At 34.8% G+C, this 20,865-nt stretch overlaps 1 protein-coding gene across 3 annotated transcripts; it reads right to left on the bottom strand.

Moving 5' to 3' along the window:
* Window positions 1-3,870: 3,870 nt before the first annotated feature.
* LOC110636562 (uncharacterized) lies at window positions 3,871-20,768 on the bottom strand. Of its 3 annotated transcripts, XM_021786323.2 has the most exons (10): window positions 20,589-20,768; window positions 19,306-19,379; window positions 19,089-19,196; window positions 18,449-18,494; window positions 7,457-7,532; window positions 6,410-6,767; window positions 5,695-5,944; window positions 5,198-5,440; window positions 5,008-5,124; window positions 3,871-4,521 (listed from the first exon to the last, which is right to left on the bottom strand). In XM_021786323.2, the coding sequence occupies exons 2-10, from the start codon at window positions 19,375-19,377 to the stop codon at window positions 4,073-4,075; spliced, it is 1,719 nt and encodes a 572-aa protein (XP_021642015.2). In that variant the 5' UTR covers window positions 19,378-19,379; window positions 20,589-20,768; the 3' UTR covers window positions 3,871-4,072. The 3 variants fall into 3 exon arrangements, with proteins under 3 accessions (XP_021642015.2, XP_057985781.1, XP_021642018.2); XM_058129798.1 differs by lacking the exons at window positions 18,449-18,494; window positions 20,589-20,768 and having other exon boundaries at window positions 19,306-19,327; XM_021786326.2 differs by lacking the exons at window positions 18,449-18,494; window positions 19,089-19,196; window positions 19,306-19,379; window positions 20,589-20,768 and adding an exon at window positions 8,144-8,655.
* Between the last annotated feature and the right edge of the window lie 97 nt (window positions 20,769-20,865).

Raw genomic sequence — 20,865 nt, 5'->3', positions numbered from 1 at the left:
CCTCTGTCTGAAAATTTAATTTAATTTAATTTAATTTGATAATATGGAATACTTATTTAACAATGCAGTAAAAGTTACAATTGCTAGCTTGATTGTGATGCTCAACCATATTAATTTGAAATGCGTAAAGGAGTTGAGCCGCTTTTGAATTGTTTGAATATTAATTTAATAAAAATTTAATTTATTTGTTTAATAAGTTGAATTTATATTTTAATTATTTAAAATTATCTACATCAAAATAATTATTTTTAGGTTTTCAAGTCTCATCAGTGCCTTGGTAAGTACAGATATCCTAAGTGACATTCGATTCATGGTAACAATCATAAAGGTACAAACATATCCACAGTCTAGGTATCTCAGTTAGGGGTGTGCAGTTTTCGGTTTAAATCGAAAAATTGAACCGAACCGATTAATTAGGTTCAATCGGTTCGGTTTTAAAATTTAATCGGTTCGGTTCGGTTTATAATTTTGATAATTTCGAATTAATCGGTTCGGTTCGGTTATTTTCATAAAAAAAATCAAAAAAATCGAATCGAACCGAAATTATTAATATATATAGGAAATAAAAAAATCGAACCAAATTGAATCGAACCGAACCGAAATCAAAGAAAATCGAACCGAAATCAAAGAAAACCGAACCGAACCTTAAGATTTTTGAGTTTTGATTTCTAATTTTTTTTGTTTTTATGTTTTTATTATTTAGATTTAATGTTAAAAATATGAAATTTTATAAATTTCGGTTTGATCGGTTTAAAACCGAACCGATATTTATCGGTTCGATTCGGTTCGGTTTTCTATTATCAATCGGTTCGGTTCGGTTCGGTTTTTAAAATTTTTTATTTTTGATTTTCAGTTTTATCAGTTCGGTTCGGTTCAGAACCGAACCGACCGTTTGCACACCCCTAATCTCAGTCAACTGCACTAATATCACAGATACCAGCATTTATAGTTCAGGTTCCTAGATCATTTTTCACAAGAAACAAAAATTTATTTAATAAATTTACTATTATTCTACTTGTTTAGAATTATGTATTGATTTATTTTTAAATTTGTAAGTTAGCTCATTTATCATATTACATATGTATATATTAATTAAATTATAAATAATATAATTATAATGTAAAAAATATTGCATATAATTTATGATCATTATAATTTAATTAATGGTGTATTAATTATAATTATTAACTTAGTTATTATGATTTATTGAAGCTATCATTAAAATGTTAAATAAGTTTTAAATAATAATTAATAAGATTATAATTTTTTTAATAATTTTTCTAATTAAATTTAATAAGATGAGCTCAAGTAGTTAAATATTAATTGAACTCATTTATAAATGTTGCATTTTCATGAGCGCAATGTCAAATGCAATTCATTAAAAAGAGTCATTAATTTCTGTTTTTATTAAAATAAAATTTTTATTAATTATATTTAACAACTAAATCGAACAAATTATAATATTAAATTTAGCTTACAAGTTAGATACAATAAAATCATTATCAAAGTTAATCGGTTTTTAATAATAATTATTAATTATCAATTATCAACTGATTTCAATAACTAAATTCAACATGCCTTGGTAACTATATTGTATTTTGCTTAAGGTTGGATACCATAAAATCATCCATGAAGTTAATTTGTTGCCGCATACGCCCACAGTCGGCCTGTAGTAGGCCTTGCCACCATACAATATTTGCGAGTACTTGTCCAATTTGAGGTATTGGGCCCAAAGATAATCCCATCCCTATACAATATTGACCCAAAAGCTGCGGTCGAACAGACCTAAATGGGTTCCGAACTTACTCTTCTTTCCTGGCTCTGCTCGTGTAGCTGAAAACTTTCATCACACGCCTTTTCCCCATGTCATCTTAGCGCCCCCCTACACTCTTTCGAGCACATCATCTCCCCCACTGCTTTTCGTTTGTACTTGCACCTAGGGCTGTGCAGTTTTCGGTTTAAACCGAAAAACCGAACAGAACCGATTAATTCGGTTCAATCGATTTGATTTTAAAATTTAATCGGTTCGGTTCGGTTTATAATTTTGATAATTTCGGTTAATCGGTTCGGTTCGGTTATTTTCATAAAAAAATCAAAAAAACCGAACCGAACCGAAATTATTAATATATATAGGAAATCAAAAAAATCGAATCAAATTAAATCGAACCGAATCGAATCGAACCGAAATCAAAGAAAACCGAACCGAACCTTAAGATTTTTTAGTTTTGATTTCTAATTTTTTCTGTTTTTATGTTTTGATTATTTAGATTTAATGTTAAAAAAATGAAATTTTATAAATTTCAGTTTGATCGATTTAAAATCGAACCGAACCGATATTTATCGGTTCGATTCGGTTCGGTTTTCTCTTATCAATCAGTTCGGTTCGGTTTTAAAATTTTTGATTTTCAATTTTCAATTTTATCGGTTCGGTTCAGTTCGGAACCGAACCGACCGATTGGACACCCCTACTTGCACCTCTCTCTCTCTCTCTCTCTCGGCAAGAAGATTCTTGGAAATGGAGCAACAAAGGCTCCTGAAGATGCTTCCACCACAAAGTATTTAAGAGTTTGTTTATTTAATTCCAACACACAAAATTTTATGAATTGAATTAAATTTTATGTTTTATGTGTTTGATTTGGAAAAAAATTAAAATTTAATTATAGAAATTCATTATAATTAAAGCAAATTTTTATTAAATTTAATGAATTTAAGATTACATAATATTTTTTTGGATTAAAATGTTCTCATTAACAAGCTTTCTCCTAATTAAATAAGATGAAAAATACACACTAACTTTATATCTATTTACCATTAATATGTTTGAACAACTATACAAAATATAATATTTTATATTTATCTTAACTTTTTAGTATTTACACTTCTTATGCACTTAATAATTACACTATTTAACTATATTTTTATGTAAATCTCATATTTTATATTTATTATTATATTATTAGTTTATCTATATTTTGTAATTTTTTTAATTTTAATTTCAATTCTAAAATTATACAAAATATAAATTAAAATACGTGAAATTTATCTACATTTTAAGTTATGTCATGTTAAATAAAGAATTCATTTCAAACGTAACTTCTAATTAGAATTTGAAATTTTGAATTTAAAAGTTTGCGGTAGAATTTAACAAAAAACACAAATGAAGTGCTTTTCTTGTGTATCACCCTCGAAAGAGAAAGAGGCTAATTTATTATTTGTGTCATGTTGTAGGCTTGCTCTAAGGAAGGGAAACGGCGAGGAGCGTATCTGTAAAGTGATGAGTTCTTGTTGTTATGCTGAAGCTGAAGCACGGTTTCAAAATTTCCGCTGAATGGGTAGCTGATATTAAGGACTGATTCCCAAATATTTTGTGAAGTTGTTATCATCAGCACCAGCATGTATTTTCCATTTGTATCTACAACTTGACCTGCAAGCAAGAGACGTCATAACCTTGTAATTTTTCGTTTGCAATAGACACCAAATATGAAGCCGTTGCTTGCAGGTATTTTGTTTCTCTCTCTCTCTACAAATTTCTAAAATATTATCTTCATCATTTTATCATTGTTCTTTTATTTCAAATTATTTGTCGCATAGTTAATTATTTTCTTAATTACTCTGCAAAATAAAAATAGACGCAGAATAATTAAAAAAAAAATCTTGTAATTGGAAAAGAAAATGAGTAGGCCAGCAGATTTAATTTCAACTATGTAATTTAGAACAAAAATGTTTAAAACAGTGTGTAATACATAGCCTGGATGTTCTCCCTATCGTGAAAATTTGTGTTGGATTTTTCTTCTCCTTCCAAAAGTACCTTATAAGTTTCAACTATGTATTTTGATTTTCTGCTATAAGAACATGCATAGAAGATAAGTATTGGATACAAGCCAATGCAATACAATTTTTTTTTTCTTTTTTTCCTGCATCCATAGCCATCCCATACAAATAAATCCCATACAAAGTTACTACAGTAACCAGCTTTACAAAGTTATCTTTGAGGGAAAAAGAGGGTGTAACAAAGTAGTATTCTCAGCTGAGGAAAAGAAGGATGAGTGAATAGTTTACAATTTCAAAGAACTTAATCCGAGTCTGAGGAAAGCTGATATCGATCATCAAGAGTTGCAACCATTTTACATAGTGATTCTTCAATGTCTTCTAATTCATCCCTTTCAAAGCCCCAGCTCCTGAGTAACTCCATTCCAGGTGCTCCTCGTTCAATTCCATATCTACGAAGATTTAACAATCTGTTCTCCAAAAATGGCAAGATAGCACTGCTTGAACGGAGTCTAGCTGCCATAGGGATGGAATTGACATCAAGCGATCCCCTTGATAAGGAACCTGGGATTGGGTTGCTCAAGAGCTCACCACGTTGGCCAACCAGATTCCCAAATATTGAAGGAAATGGCAAAGGTATGGGAAGAGGGCAAACAGCAACTGATAGATGGCAGAACTTTGGCGGTGTTGATGAATGTTCATAAGCCTCATTAAGTCTATCCGTCACTTCAGAGACTGAAGCCTGGGAACCTCCTGTAAAGGGATAGAGCATAATTCACATGGAACCTCATTGAGTGGCAGAATAGTAAGAGAGCAAAATATAGCCATACAACTTGCTAACAACCCACTCTCAGAAAGAAAGACTACTAATCTACTAGAGAGATTACATGAAGGCTATTGATTTTTTTTTTTTTTTAAAAAAAACCATTTGTTAATTCAAGAAAATCCTGTCTCAAAACTTTTCCCTATGTATTGCATAGAAACAAACTTATAGTTGTATACCATAACATCAAGAGATCAACCACTCCAACAATGTGAAATCAACAATATCATCAAGACATTTCCATTTCCATATTTTAGTACATCATAAAACTGCACATAGGAAGAATATGACGTCTGGCCAAAGACAGTAGAAAGAGAAATGTTGTAATCCAGCATGGCATGCAAACCAAACCAAGCTACTGAAAGAAAGAACTTTGAGCGTTTTTGTGCAGTACATTTACAAGTTATAGCCAATACCTGACCCAAGGGCTCCATGAACAGTCATGGACTCCACTGCCTGTAAATCTTCCCTATCTGCTATCTCTGGTGTCAATGGCTGCAAATTCCTTAACAAGGATTGCTCAACATGTTTCCCTAATCAATCAAAATGACAAAAATAAAGGCCTGGGATTAATTAAAAAAAAAAAAAAAAAAGTTAGATAAATACCTGATAAAGGAGGCGCAGGCATTGCAGCATCAAGAATGGTTGCTGTATTCCGTCTATCATGCCCTGCTAACATCTGTACAAGCTCATAAACATCAACAGCACCAGAAACATAACAAGAGTCTGCAGTGGGTCCAAGTGGTTCCATGCGGAAGGGAAGACTGATGGAGTGTAATGCAGCAGCATAAATTGCACTACTGTGGTAAGGCTTCTTATCTTCAATGCATAGGTATGTGGAAGCTTTACCTTCAATAACAAGGGAAGATGACCAGAAAAGAAAATAGTCAGTTAATGAAAAAAAGAACATTAAATAATAACAATGCTATTAGTCAAGAAAATATGAGCAAATAGTTTCTTCAACAGAAGCATGTAAAATCTAGTGAAACAGGTAAAGCAACCCAGTTTACACAGAATTCTTCCAAATGAAGATGTAAAGCCACAGTGCATTAAAAAAAATGCAGAGGAAGCATAAAGAATCATCTAAATTCAAGTCTGCTTACTTCTGCTTAGGGAGGGTAAACCAATTGGCACGATCAATTCACAGAAAGATGATAGTTTTGAAAATGAAATTGCGTCATGAATATTCCTGGAAATTGCTTGCTTCTGGCTTCTTGGGTTCATGTGAGAACTAGGAGCTCTCACAGAATAGAGCAAAGCTGGTGTATTACTGTACTCATCTGCAATACTCTCCAAAAAATCTGCAGCTAGAGCAGAGAAGCCTCCTGATTCATCAACAATGAATTGAAAACCCTGTCAAATTCAACAAAAATTCAGCATCAAAGAAAAAACACAGATAGATCAATAAACTTCACATTGACAATCAGAATCAAAAGAAGTACACAGGGAGGCTCTAACTCAGAACCAAAGGATCAAATCAAAACACACACTCTCATTTCCTCCGCCTTAAAGAGACAACATAGAATTAACCTAATCCCTTACCAAAGAGGGTGTACTTCTTTCTCAACATGTCATGGATATTAAAATGTAAAAATTTACTTATTAAATAATTAGCAAATTCTCCACTTGTCATTCACCCTTCTTGTACATGATATGTTAGCAGATTCAGCAGCCAACTCAAACTTCAAAGAAGATAGAAGGAGCAAAAATCAACCATCATAAAAGGAAAAGATTTTTTTTTACAGAGAAAAAAAAAAAGAAAAAGAAAGGCACTTTCAAACCCTTGCACCAGTCAAAATTTCTTATGAGGAAGTATACCTGAATATGGTCACACTCTTCTACAAAAAAACGAAGCCTCTCACTTATTTCCTCCCCACGTAGACCCCCAGAGTAGATATCCCTTCCAGCTCCATAATTGTCAAATTCCTCTGTGTCAATCCATAATCCACATAATTCATATAAACTCTGTGGATGATAGTGCACTTTTGAGAAGTCTGTCCAAAACTGGACACTATTTTCTAAACATTCAACTATGTCCTTATCCTGAATTTCTTTTCGAGTGTCTCTCTTGTCGACGCCAGTGAGCTTCAAATCTTCTAAACCTTCTTCATACAAACTTTGCAAGAACAAATTCTTCTTATGAGGTTCAGATGCACAAGTGGAAATGTTGCCTGTCCTGTGAATTGGTCTTTGACATTCAGTCATTTTGACACCACAAAATATCCAACCAAAGCAACATAAGATAAGTGGAAAATCGAATATGCCTATTACACTAACAGATTAAAGAGAAAATGTAGATTGATAACCAAAATTTACTTAAAGTTTTAAGCTACAGAAAAAAGTAAATTCATTTTTCCTGCCTCAATTTTGACAAACAGCCATAAAACCAATAAAGGTATATAAAATTTCAGTAACAAAACAAAAAATTTCAGCACAAGGGTTGAGAGAGAGAGAGAGAGAGAGAATCCATTCATCAATGATGCATTGTTAACTAGTTATAAAGAAGAATCATAAACAAGCAACAATAAACATTCATTAGGGAAATTCAAATTGGATGACCACAACCTGAATTTAAAACACGCTTCTTTCCATTTTTTTTTTCTCTTTTGCTTTTCATACATATATTTACACAATATTTGCAAGAAATTCAGATTTAGCATTTCAAAGTACATATTATTTAGAAATAAACTCATGGACAATACAATGTACAGAGATAATTAATAGAGAACCATCATTGAATTTATCATGGAAGATCATTCATATTCATAATCATTGTAGTTACTAAAGGGAAAAAGAGCATCAATTATAAAATTTATATTCAAGCAACTAATATACAACTTGATATTAGAGGTGTCAGCATCTCACCATGTGGTAACTTCTAATGGTGCTGATGAACCCTCATCATACAGCGTACCATGTGAACTCATAGATCCAAGGGACCCTGCAATGTAAGAGAATCCACCTAATAAATTGATCCATTGCCAAGCATTGTTATTAAAGGTGTAAGGCACGTTAAGGCGCCAAGTAGTCCTGGGGCCGAGGTGCAAGGTGGCACAGGCGTGCACTTGAATATAGTGAGGCTTAAAAAATAAAATTTAATAAAAAATTAAAATTAAGATCAAATTATTCATAGATCTATTTAACTAAACTTATCAAAATAACCCATATATAAAGCATTAATAAACATAGAAAAATACATAAAATGAATACAAACTTCACCATCAGTGATACTTGTTTCTCTTCAATGAGAACATTATAAGAACTTGTTAGAAAATAAAATAAACTCAAATATTGGACATTTGAAAACAAACTCTAGATTTTTAATATCCACAAACAAACCTGAACAGCACTGATATTGTTGTTACAAAAAAAAGGAGGGGAAAACGGTTTTAGATAACCTAGAAACAGATGACCTAAATAAAATGTTAGTGTTTTCAATTCTTCGAAACAGAGGGCAAATAATCAAGAAATAGATAACCTAAATAAAAAGTTAGCATCTTTTTTTCTTTTTTTTTTTAGAAAAAAAAAGGAAAAAAATTGCAAAAAATATACCTTGTGGTTTGACAAGTTTTTCAAGCCTTTGTGACAAAAAAAGTTCCCATGTTTATCTGCCATCAGCAAAATGCATCATTTCCCCTAATGCCATCCATTAATACTGACGCGGCATTAGATATTTAATTAAAAATAATTTTCAATTATTAAATGTGTCCCACTTCAAATATAAAATTAAAAAAAAAAAAAACGAATCATCATCTTCTTCTTTCCCCAACTCAGACGGATTGATTCTTAAATAGTTCTTTGCAACACTTTGTCTTGAAGAAACAATCTCTCTCTCTCTCTCTCTCTCTCTCTCTCTCTCTCTCTCTCTCGCAATGAATTTGCTGCTAATTCCAAAAATTAAAGTTCCATTTCTTCTACTCATTAAAACATAAACATTAACAACACGAAATTTAAGGCCTGCTATATATCTTCTAATTGTGATAATTCCTTCCTAGAGCTTTCATTGTTTTCCTTTCAGTATTAGAAGATCTTGAGTTGAAATCAAAGCAACCAAAGGAAATAAATAACGCAATAGAGGAAAAATAAATAGATCATCCAAATAAAGCATTAAGTAACAAAGGAAATAAACAAACCAAAGGATTCAGATTTTTAACACAAGAAACAAATCTGGTCCTCTACTCTCAAATCTAACTACTCTTAGATCTAACAGATCTAGGTTTCACGGATCGTCCACCACTGGAGTTAAAAAACAAAGTAGAAGACAAGCAGGAACGAGGCATTAATCTGTTGCAGATGTACGAAGTGGCAGTAAGGGCTGGGAGGATTATGATAAGAGAATGGAGAGCTGCTCCTAGCCTGGGAGGATGAGGCCATTCCAGTCAAGTAGAGTTGAGTTGACTCGGTGAGTGAGAGAGTTCCAGAGAGGGGATGAGATATTGGCAAAAAAATAAAAATTTATCTCATTTTTATATTAAAATATAAATTCAAAATTTTTTTTTAATTCCACATCAGCATTTCTTAACAGTGTTAGTGTAAAATTCTTACATTGTTAACGGCGCCAGATTATAAGATACCTACTTGTCACAAACTTAAGTTCATGAACCTAATTGAAAATGCATCTAAACCACAAGGTACAAAAAAGAAGCAACCTTAAAAAAAAAAAAACACACTTCTTGAAATAAAGGACCCATATAGCATTGTTAGTGGTGTTTGTAGAAAGAGATGATTCTCCTTAATTTCAATTAATCTGTACATGGGTATATATATGCAATTGATTCCTATAATTGTGTTCTACTAATTAAGAAAAAATCCTAAATAAGAAATCCTAAATAGGAATACAAAATATACAGAGAAATAATATAGTGATTGACTTTCCATAACACTCCCCCGCAAGTTGGAGCATAGATGTTAATCATGCCCAACTTGTTACAAATGTAGTCAATCCTAACGCCATTCAGAGCTTTTGTGAAAATATCTCCTAACTGCTCTCCAGTTTTGATGTGTCCTATTGAGATGATCTGTTGTTGAATCTTTTCACGAACAAAGTGACAATCAATCTCAATATGTTTGGTCCGCTCATGAAACACCAGATTAGAAGTAATATGGAGAGCAACTTGATTATCACACAACAATTTCGCAGGCAGGGAGGTCTTAAAACCTGTCTCATCTAGTAATTGAAGTATCCACATTACCTCACATATTGATTGTGCCATGGCTGTGTATTCCGATTCAGCACTAGATCTAGAAACTACACTTTGCTTCTTGCTTCTCCAAGACACCAAATTTCCTCCAATAAAAACGCAATATCCAGTAGTTGACCTCCTGTCAACCTTAAATCTAGCCCAGTTGGTGTCTGAAAAACATTCAACATTCAAATGCCCATGATTACCATATAACAAACCTCTTCCTGGAGCGCCCTTGAGATAATACAAGATTTGTCCCAAAGTTTCCCAATGAGCAACAGTTAGGGAAGACATAAACTGATTTACCACACTAACGGCATAAGCAATGTCAGGACGAGTGATTGTAAGGTAGTTCAACTTTCCTACCAATCTCCTACTAATCTCCTGTATCTCTCTGGATCTTCAAGCAACTCACTATCCCCTGCTAACAGTTGTAAATTTAGAGTCATTGGTGCACTGCAAGGCTTAGCACCTAATTTTCCCGTCTCTGTCAATAGGTTGATGACATATTTTCTTTGAGACAAAAAAATACCCTTCTTACTTCTCATAACTTCAATACCCAAGAAATAATTTAACAATCCCAAGTCTTTGGTATGAAACTGGGTTTGGAGGAAGGTTTTAAGAGATGAAATACCTGCAGAGTCACTCCCAGTGATGACAATGTCATCCACATAGACTACCAGGAGAATTAGACCAGCCTCAGATTGCCTATAAAATACTGAGTGATCACACTTGCTCTTTTGCATACCAAATTCCTGTACTGCTTCACTGAATCTCCCAAACCAGGCCCTAGGATTTTGTTTTAAGCCATAAAGAGACTTCCGAAACCTACAAACTTTATCCAACTCCCCCTGAGCAACAAACCCAGGTGGTTGCTCCATATACACTTCCTCCTGAAGATCACCATGAAGGAAAGCATTCTTGATATCCAATTAGTCCAGGGGCCAATCATATGTAGCTGCTAAAGAGATAAACAAGCGAACATAAGTAAATTTAGCTACAGGAGAAAAAGTGTAAGAGTAATCAATCCCATATGTCTGAGCATATCCTTTTGCCACAATGCGTGCTTTTAACCTAGCCACAGAACCATCAGGATTTACCTTTACTGTAAATACCCATTTGCAACCAATAGCTTTCTTACCAGTGGGTAAAGGCAACAGTTCCCATGTACCATTAGCATCTAAAGCCTCCATTTCCTCTTTCATAGCAATACATCAGCCAGGATGAGACAGTGCCTCACCAACAGTATTAGGGATAGGAACAGAGTCTAAAGAAATAACAAAACACCGAGAACAAGAAAACAATTAATTATAAGAAATAAAGAAGAGATAGGGTAAGTGCAAGAACGCTTACCTTTAGAAAGAGCAATGGGTAAGTTTAGGGTCACAATCATGATCAGTATGAGGTACAGAATCTCCCAGCGAAATAGCTGGTGGAGAATCTGAGTCAGGAATTTCCAATCTCCTGGAATAAACATGAACAACGGGAGGTTGAGTAGGTCTAGAGACAGAAGAAACAGGCTGTGGGAGAGGACTAGACATTGGTTGGACAGTATTTATTAAGAGATCATCCTCCTCCCCCTGACTCTCATATACAAATGATTGAGGAAAGAATGGAGTGGACTAAAAAAATGTGACATCTGCAGAAACAAGATAACGATTAAGAGTAAGAGAGAAACACCGGTACCCTTTTCGGAGCCGGGAGTACCCAAGGAAGACACATTTGAGAAACTTCGGATTCAATTTAGTAACCTGTGGACGAACAGTACGCACAAAACAGGTACAACCAAAAATACGAGGTTCAACAAGGAACAAAGATTTTGTAGAAAACAAAGCAGTATAAGAAATATTCCCATTAAGGACAGAAGATGGCATACGATTGATAAAAAAACATGCCGTAGAAACTGCATCCGCCCAAAAGCGTTTAGGAACTTTCATATGAAAAAGAAGAGCACGAGTTACCTCAAAAAGATGCCGATTTTTTCTTTCGGCTACGCCATTATGGGATGGGGTATCAACACAGGAAGACTGATGAAGAATGCCATTTTGTGTCATATAAGACTGACATTGTGCTGAAAAATATTCTTTGGCATTGTCACTTCTTAATATGCGCACAGAAATATTAAATTGAATTTTGATTTTATTACAAAAGGCATAAAAGATAGAAAACAACTCAGAACAATTCTTCATTAAATATAACCAGGTAACACGAGAGTAATCATCAACAAAAGTAACAAAATAACAAAATTCAGTTTTAGAAGTAACAAAACAAGGACCCCAAACATCAAAATGAACTAACTCAAAAGGGGATAAAGCCCACTTATTGACTCTAGACACAAAAGGCAAACGATGATGTTTTGCAAAAAACACGACTCACATTTTAGTACTGATAAAGACTGAAACTGAGGACACAGCTTCTTCATAGTAGACAAAGAAGGATGACCCAATCTATAATGAGCTTCAAGAGGTGTTAAGGTACTGTAGCAAACAAGCGATCGCGGTACATGATTTTCCAGAATGTAGAGACCACCTGACTCACGTCCTCTACCAATAATCTGCTTCGTTGTAAGATCCTGAAACAAGCACTGATCAGGAAAAAAGGAAACAGAACAATTTAAGGTACGAGTAAGTTTACTAACAGAAAGTAGATTAAAAGAGAATTTGGGTAGATACAAAACAGATGACAAAGAAATTGATGAAGTCGAGTTCGCAGTTCCAGAACCCATGACACAAGAAGTAGAACCATCAGCTAAAGTAACAGTAGGGAAAGTGAGATTAGACTGAAAAGCAGACAGAAGACTAGAATTACCTGTCATGTGATCTGTCGCACCAGAATCAATAACCCATTTGGATGAGGAAGACACAAGGCATATAGTGGATTAACCTGATTCAGCGATCGCAGTGACAGGGGAACTGGTAGACTTTAGAGATGCTTGATACTGGGAAAACTGTGCAAAATCTTCTGCAGATATCAAAACAGTTTTCTCAGAGGAAGATACTGTAGAATCCTCTACTGCCATATTTGCCATCTGTGATCGCTGATTTTTCCTCTGAAGTTGCGGACAATTATATTTTGTATAGCCAGGCTCATGGCAATAATAACAAATGACTCCTCTTGAGTCCTGATTAGAACTAGCCTCCCCATTATGCTAATTACCTCTGTTTCCTGTAATTCCTCCTCTACTTTCTCTTCTATTACCCTGTTGTCCATTTGGATTACGGCTAATAAGAGCACTACTGGCAAGCTGTGAAGATTAAGTACTCTCTGTACGAAGGACCCGTGTGAACGTTTCATGCAAAGAGGATGCATGTATCATCAGTAGGTGGGTCTTTAGTAAGGTGATCATCCTTATCAATACTACGCAAACAGACCCTAACAGTCTTATTCCACTCCAGGTAATTCGAACCATTAAATTTGTGTTCCGTGATCTTAGTCATCACTGGAATCACATTAGAAATAACATTCTTATTGTATGCGATTTGTTGAGACAGAAAACTAATCGAAACGCTAATCCAAAGTGCTTATAGCCGCAAAATAACCCAAAATCACAAATCAAGCAAATACCGAAATAGGATCTGAGAGCCAAACCTCAGAAGTCCTTTAATAGTGTACTGGATCAGGCAATAGCATACAATGGTGGAATGAGGGGGTTGAGGCGACGCCGGCGATGCTAATCGAAGTCGAAACGGCCGGTGGAGGCGCCTCCACGCGCCGACGAGTGAAGAAACAACAAGAACCTGAGTTGGGCGCGTGAGCCTCACGCGCTTGGATTCTAGCGACCGGATCAGAGGGGACGTCAGGTCGGTGGCCAAGGTCTCTCCTGAGTTGGGTGGTGAGAACAAATAGTCACCCTAGATAGATGACCTGCTCTGATACCAAGTAGAAAGAGATGATTCTCCTTGATTTCAATTAATCTATACATGGGTATATATATACAATTGATTCCTATAATTGTGTTATACTAATTAGTAAGAAATCCTAAATAGGAATACAGAATACAGAATATACAGAAAAATAATATAGTGATTGACTTTCCATAACAATTAACAAGGTTGATGCTTGGTATCATAACTGGATTAGGGGAAGACTCAATCAGTCCTAGGAAGAGTTTGAGACAGATCTATGCAAAAGGTTTGGGGAACAAGGATTGAAGGATATTATTGAAGAGTTTATGAAGATTAGGCAACAAGGTTCTGTTAATGATTAACAAGACAAATTTGAAGATTTAAGGGTAAGAATGGAGAGGGTTTTGCCTGCATTGGATGAGAACTATTTCCTATCAGAGTTTATAGGGGGTCTTAGGGATGAAATTAGACCTATGGTGAGCATGTTTGGCCTACTAATCTTGCTTATGCCTCCGAAATAGCAAAGTTACAAGAACAATTGTTGCAATACAGTGGCAGGTTATCTCCTAAACCTAGTTTCAATCCTTATAAACCAATTTCTTCCTATACCAGTCCTGCATTCACTCAAAATAACCCATCTCTAACATATAAAACTTCTCAATTGCATCACAATTTTCCTTATCCAACCAAACCTCCAAACGATAATTCAAAACCTAAAACCATCTTAGCAAATTCTACAAAACCTACTTATGGTGCAAGTACCAGTTCTGTCAACCAAAGTACAACTAGGAACAGTCAACCAAACCCTGGCTTTAATTCCAAACCAGCTAGAACCTGTTATAAATGTGGAGACAAATTTTTTCCAGGCCACCAATGTAAGCCTAAAACAGCCTTAGCAGGAGCATGATCAGGAGAGTAAGGAAGATGTTGTAGAGGAAGGAATAGTGCCTATGGTAGATGAAGAATTACATAAGGACCAACCTGAAATGACCCTTTCAGTTCATGCAATTGAGGGTAGTCAGGGTATAGACACTATCAAACTTCTTGGGAGTTACAAAGATAGGTCGCTGGTGATTCTTCTAGATAGTGGTAGCAACAATACATTTTTGGATGAAAGAGTTGCTAAGGAATTAAAGATCCCTTTGGTGCAGATTCCTCCCTCAGTAGTGAGAGTAGCTGTTGGCAGAACAATAGTGAGTTCTACTATGTGTCATATTTTTCATTGGCAAGTCCAGAAGCATCAATTTTCTTTCCCTATGAGGATTTTGGATTTGGAGAGTTTTGATATAACACTTGGAGTGGATTGGATGAAGACTGTTAATCTTTATACTTTTTTATTTTGAAGGGTTAAAGATTTCTTTCCCAAGGATGGAAATAGGGTAACATTACAAGGAACAAGGGATGGTGGTGAATCTTATGTATTGCAAGAATGTGTTAGTTTTGGGAAATTAATTCACAAGCAAGGACAAGATTTTCAATCATCTCTCTTTTACGTGGAGCAGTTGGCACCAACTGCTGCAGGTTCTTTTCTGCAAAAAGAGAACTTCTTGTGTTCAGTCTCTAAAGGTACTATACATCCTCCTATTTAATCTCTTCTTGATGAATACCACCATACCTTTGAAGAACCAACTTCCTTGCCTCCTTTTAGATCCCATAACCATAGCATTCCCTTACTGCGAGGCACAAACCCTATTAATGTAAGACCATACAAGTATCCCCATTACCAAAAGACTAAAATAGAGAAACTTGTGAATGATATGTTAACCTCAAAAGTCATAGCTCTAGCCCATTTTCTTAACTAGTTCTTTTAGTAAACAAAAAAGATGGAACATGGAGGTGTTTTATTGATTATAGGAGATTGAATGATATTACTGTCAAAAATAAATTCCCTATTCCCATGATTGAGGATTCATTGGATGAACTTCATGGTGCTAAGATGTTTTCTAAAACAGATTTGAGAGCTGATTATCATCAAATTTGTATGGAGACTTGGGAGACTTCAAAAACTTCCTTTAAGACACATCAAGGGCAGTATGAATTTACTGTTATGCCCTTTGGGTTTACTAATTCCTGTACTGCATTTCAAGGGTTGATGAATCACATATTACAGAAATATCTTAGGAAGTTTGTGCTGGTTTTCTTTGATGATATTCTCATTTACAACCCAGACTTAGAATCTCACTTAGAGAATTTAGAAGCTATTTTCAAGGTGTTGCAGGACTAGCGGCTCTTGGCTAAGATGTCCAAGTGTTCTTTTGGATAGGAGCAAATGGATTATCTAAGCCATATCATCTCTAGTGAAGGTGTAGCTACAAATCCAGAAAAAATACAATCTATACTCTCATGGCCTGTCCCTTCTTTAGTTAAAGAGTTGAGGAGTTTTCTTGGCCTCACGTTACTACAGAAAATTTATTAAACAACATGGGGTTATTTGTAAACAATTAATTGATTTACTTAAGAATGATGGGTTTAATTGGTCTTCAGTTGCTCAGAAGGCTTTGAGTCGCTTAGGGCAACTATGTCTTCAGTACCAGTATTGTCCCTTCCAGATTCTACACAACCCTTTGTAGTGGAGACTGATGCAAGCAATATGGGTAAGGGCATTGTTCTGCCACAATATGGCCATCCTATAGTTTATATTTCAAAAGCTTTTGGAGTGAGGAATCAAGCTCTTTCAGTCTATGAAAAAGAGCTATTGGCCATTACATATGTTGTCTCTAAATGGAGACATTATTTAGAACAGGGCACCTTTTATATCAAGACTGATCATGAAAACATCAAGTATCTACTGGAGCAAAGACTTCACATAAATTTGCAGCATAGAGGAATTTCTAAGGTGTTGGGGCTAGACTATAAAATTCTATATAGAAGAGGAAGTGATAATAAGGCTGTAGATGCTCTCTCTAGGAGGCCATATTCTGCTACTCAAGGGACTTATGCACTTCATTCTGTAATTGTTCCAACTTGGAAAAACCACTTGAATGCTAGATATGAGCAAGATGATAAAGCTAATACTTTAGTGGCTCAACTTTCAGTAGATGTTGCAGCTCATTCCAAGTATCAATTCAAAAGGGCTGTTGTATTATGAAGGAAGGTTGTATGTGGGCATTAGTGGGGATTTAAGGAAGAAACTGATTGCTCAATATCATAATAGTGCAATAAGGGGCCATTCTAACATGCACAACACTTATTTGAGATTGCAAAAGCATTTTTACTGGCCTAGTATGCATTCAGATGTGTTTCAGTGGGTGCAACAGTGTACTGATTGTGCTCAGTGCAAGAGAGATAATTCTACTTATTCAAGGTTGTTGCAGCCCCTTCCATTGCCTTCTGAAGCTTGGCAGCACCTCACCATGGATTTCATTGAGCAGCTTTCTAAATCAAAGGGCAAAGACACCATCTTGGCATTAAGGAAAAACTTGAAGTTGGCAGCTAAATTTTATGGGCCTTTTCAAGTTTTAAAGAGAGTGGGGCAGATTGCCTATGAGCTGCAGTTGCCTGAAAATGTAGCCATCCACCCTGTATTTTATGTTTCTCTCCTTAAAAAGAAGGTAGGAAATAATGTGGTGCCTCGAACACACCTGCCTACAATGCATGAGAATGAAATTATTGTGGCTCCTGCTGGTATTCTTAGCACCAAAACTGTGGAGAGAGGGAGTCAGCAAGTAGTCCAAGACTTGGTTAAGTGGACTAATTTGTTTGATGAGGAAGCCACTTGGGAAGACAGAAGCTTTCTACAGGCCCAGTTCCCTGACTTCCAGCATTCTTGGGGTCAAGAATGCTCTCATGGAGGGGGTATTGCTACATATAGGAGAAAAAGATATAGAAATAAGGATAATAATGGGCATATGGGCACATGAGTAGTTGTTTAAGAGGGAAAGTTGTTGTTGAGAATCTGTTGAAGTAGTTATAGGAATTGGAGGGAAAATTGTAAGTAGTTGTAGTTGTTGGAGGAGGTTAGAGAAGTTATAGGAATTGGAGGGAAATGAGCTGGAGGAGGTTAGAGCAGTAAGGAAATGAGTATAAAAATGATTTAGCTTACTTGTAATTGGCATTCTAAATTATGGATGAATAATACTACTTCTTTTCTCTCTTCTTCTTTATCTTTCTATCTTCTTTCTCTTTTCTTCTCTATTCTATCTACCTTTCTATCTTCTTCTTCTACTGGAATATCTTCCGTTAGGGTTTCTACATAACAAGTAAATTAATGAAAAGGTAAAAAAAGGTAATATATATTATTTATGTTTGAAAAGAGGTGAAAGAATGGAAAAATTAAGGGGTGTAGAAATAAAAAGAGTCATAACTTTCACCTCTCCCTCCTAACACTCCAATTTTGAATGTGAAAAATTAAGATTTGAGGGGTAAGGGAGGGTAAGTCTTACTCTTACTCACCCTTACTCTCCGTTAATTCACCCCCTTCCAAACAAAGGTACACAAGTTACCCCTCCTTACCTTTATTTACCTCTCATTCACCCTCATCACTGCTGCCAAGTTTTCCTTATAAGGAGCTTGAAGGCAGCAAACCCTTTTTTAATTAATTGGTCAAAATTGCGATTCGAGTAAAGCCTAAGGTCTCCTTAGGAAGGAAACATCTATAGGCCTTTAGCAATTGACTTCCCAACACTAGTTATCATATAGATAATGCTCATATTAAAAAGTCAACTATCCACAATAAAACATATCTTCTAGAATGCTAGTAAGTATTCTTGAAGACTTGAACCAAGAAAAAGAATATATAAAATCTTCCAAGAGGACATACATACTTGATCATAGTTTAACTAAACTATGTGAGTATATAAAATAGATCCAATTGATCATGAATGAACTACCTTGACTGTCTATGGAAACCAAGCGAGGAGTATAGGTAAGGATGCCCTGCAAATGGTTAAGTACCATTTTTGTAAGCATTGTATCTCCATTGCAAATATGAAAGTCGACCATGATTATAAAAAGTCAGTGAAGTGGTTGCAAGTTGAATTCATGGAAGTTTAGCATGCTATAACACCAAGGAAAATGCAAGGCTTAAGAGAATTAGAATTAGAAGAAAATAAATACATGAAGACATAGTAAGCCATCAAAATTTGAAACTTATTAGTGAAAATATCAAATATTAAAAACAAAAACAAATTTTCTGTTGTTATATGATCTGAATTCAAAGGCCTTAGCATTAAATAAAGAAAATATGAATTCTGTTTTTTACCCTGCAAGCTACTTTTATTACATATAAGCAAATAACCTAAAGAAAACTTAAATATGGGCAAGCTTTACTTCAACAACAGTGCAAGGATGATGTATTAAATTATTCAAAAAATATATTATAACTACATTAATACTGCAATGCCTTCCAAGGCATCATATCATGTCCACCACTAATAACAAATTAACATCTAGAACATATTTTAAGTTTCTATTTAATTGCAAACCACAAACATTTGTCTAAAATGGAAGTCTAATGAAAAAACTTCACACCTTTTGTGTTTCACCATTACGGTAGAGCACATCCATGTTCAAAAATTGATGAAGATTCCTGAATACTGAATCACTAGCATGATCCGCACCCAACCCAAGTAACTCATCCTTGACCATTAAGCACAAAAAATTTATCACACATGTTATGCAAAAAAATCTCAAAAACAAAAATAAGAACCAATTTTCACAAATTAATGAACAAAGAATACAACTCTACCTGAAAATTCCAGAAATGAGAGCCAATGAAGTTTGCAAAACCTCCAACTTGGACGGTCACTATCTCTCTCATTACTACCAATTATCAAAAAATTATATCAGAAAACCATAAACTATATTAAAGCAATTAATCCTCGCAGAAATGTAATTAAAATAAAAGTACAGCACCTATATTTTTAAATGGCCTGATGAACAAAGAAAACCTCAACATTTTGTGCTTTTTCAATTTTACTCAAATACTTAATTGGGCAAATTTTACCCATGATTGCAAAATCATTTGTAATTATACCATAAAAATAAAAATTAATCTTTAAAAATTGCTTCCTCTCTCTCCCCCCTACTCTCACCCTCTCTCTGCTCCCCCCTCCCCAAAAACCAAATGATGAATCCCACACCCTTATTTTGTTAGGCACCTGAAAATTAAATGAGAAGCTGAAAATCATAAGTCTTTTCTAGTTTTCCACATTTTCTCATAAGCCAAATATTGTTGCAAGCTTCAAAAATGAAATTAAGACAAAATATACCAAACCAAAAATCCCAAAACAAAAAATACTCCGCTCAATGAAAATAAAAGGTTCCTTTTTAGGAGAAGAATCAGGCTGAAGAAGACTAGAAATAGTCATAAAGACTATAAAGGCCAAAGACAGCCACAAAACTACAAGTCTATAATTTTAGGTAGAACACTATTTAATTTAAGGAAGTGATGCAGCGAGTCGCTCACAAGGCATATATACACAAACACACACGGAGACACGCGTGCGTGCTTGCACACGCATGTACACATCAATCTTCTTTTTTAGGGAAATGTACACAACATTGTAAGAATTTTACAAACAAATATGGGGTTTATTATTATATGCAAATACCAATAGCCACTTGTCATTTTCTATGTGTGCTCAGTAGACATGGACTACTCTACTTGCCATTAATGCTAAAACAATTACATTGTTGTAGAGGAATTTCTTCAAACATATAGCAGGCAAAACATGCTTTCTCGGTCAAAAATCCATAAACCATCGTGAAAGCAAGTTATTACTTCTACTGCAACTAAAAGGAAATTATTTAAAAAAAAAAAAAAAGAAAAGAACTCAAGCAGACGTAGAGCATCAACAATTCAGCGACATCATCTATACAATTGAGCAAATCAGGAAAACCATCTGATTGGAAAAACTAGAGCATTCTCAGCTGTTTCACAAAAACACTACCTTAATACAGTAAACCATAGCTAAACAATTTTGGTCCTAAGGTGGGAATTGGTAGATGAAAAATCATTAGATGATATACCTGTTCTTTTGTCACCAGAATCTTTCAGTGAGCCAAGAACCAATGACGACAGTGGAGAAGTAAGCCAAGAACCAGAACTGAGATGAGAGTGAGACAGAGAGTCTGAGAGTAAGGGCAAGGCAGGCAAGCGGCGGAGTAGAGGAAAGAATGAAAACCCAAGACTTCAGTTCGAAGACAAGTAAGAAGAAGAAAAAATAAAAATAAATAAATAAATAAATAAAATGAGACGGCGTCGTTTCAAGTTTACTTTCTACTAAGCGCATCGTTTTATGTGGAT

The sequence above is a fragment of the Hevea brasiliensis genome, chromosome 11 (genome assembly GCF_030052815.1).
Source record: "Hevea brasiliensis isolate MT/VB/25A 57/8 chromosome 11, ASM3005281v1, whole genome shotgun sequence".
Lineage (NCBI taxonomy): Eukaryota > Viridiplantae > Streptophyta > Magnoliopsida > Malpighiales > Euphorbiaceae > Hevea > Hevea brasiliensis.
Note: the sequence above shows the minus strand (reverse complement) of the source record. Positions and strands in the feature narration are given on the sequence as shown.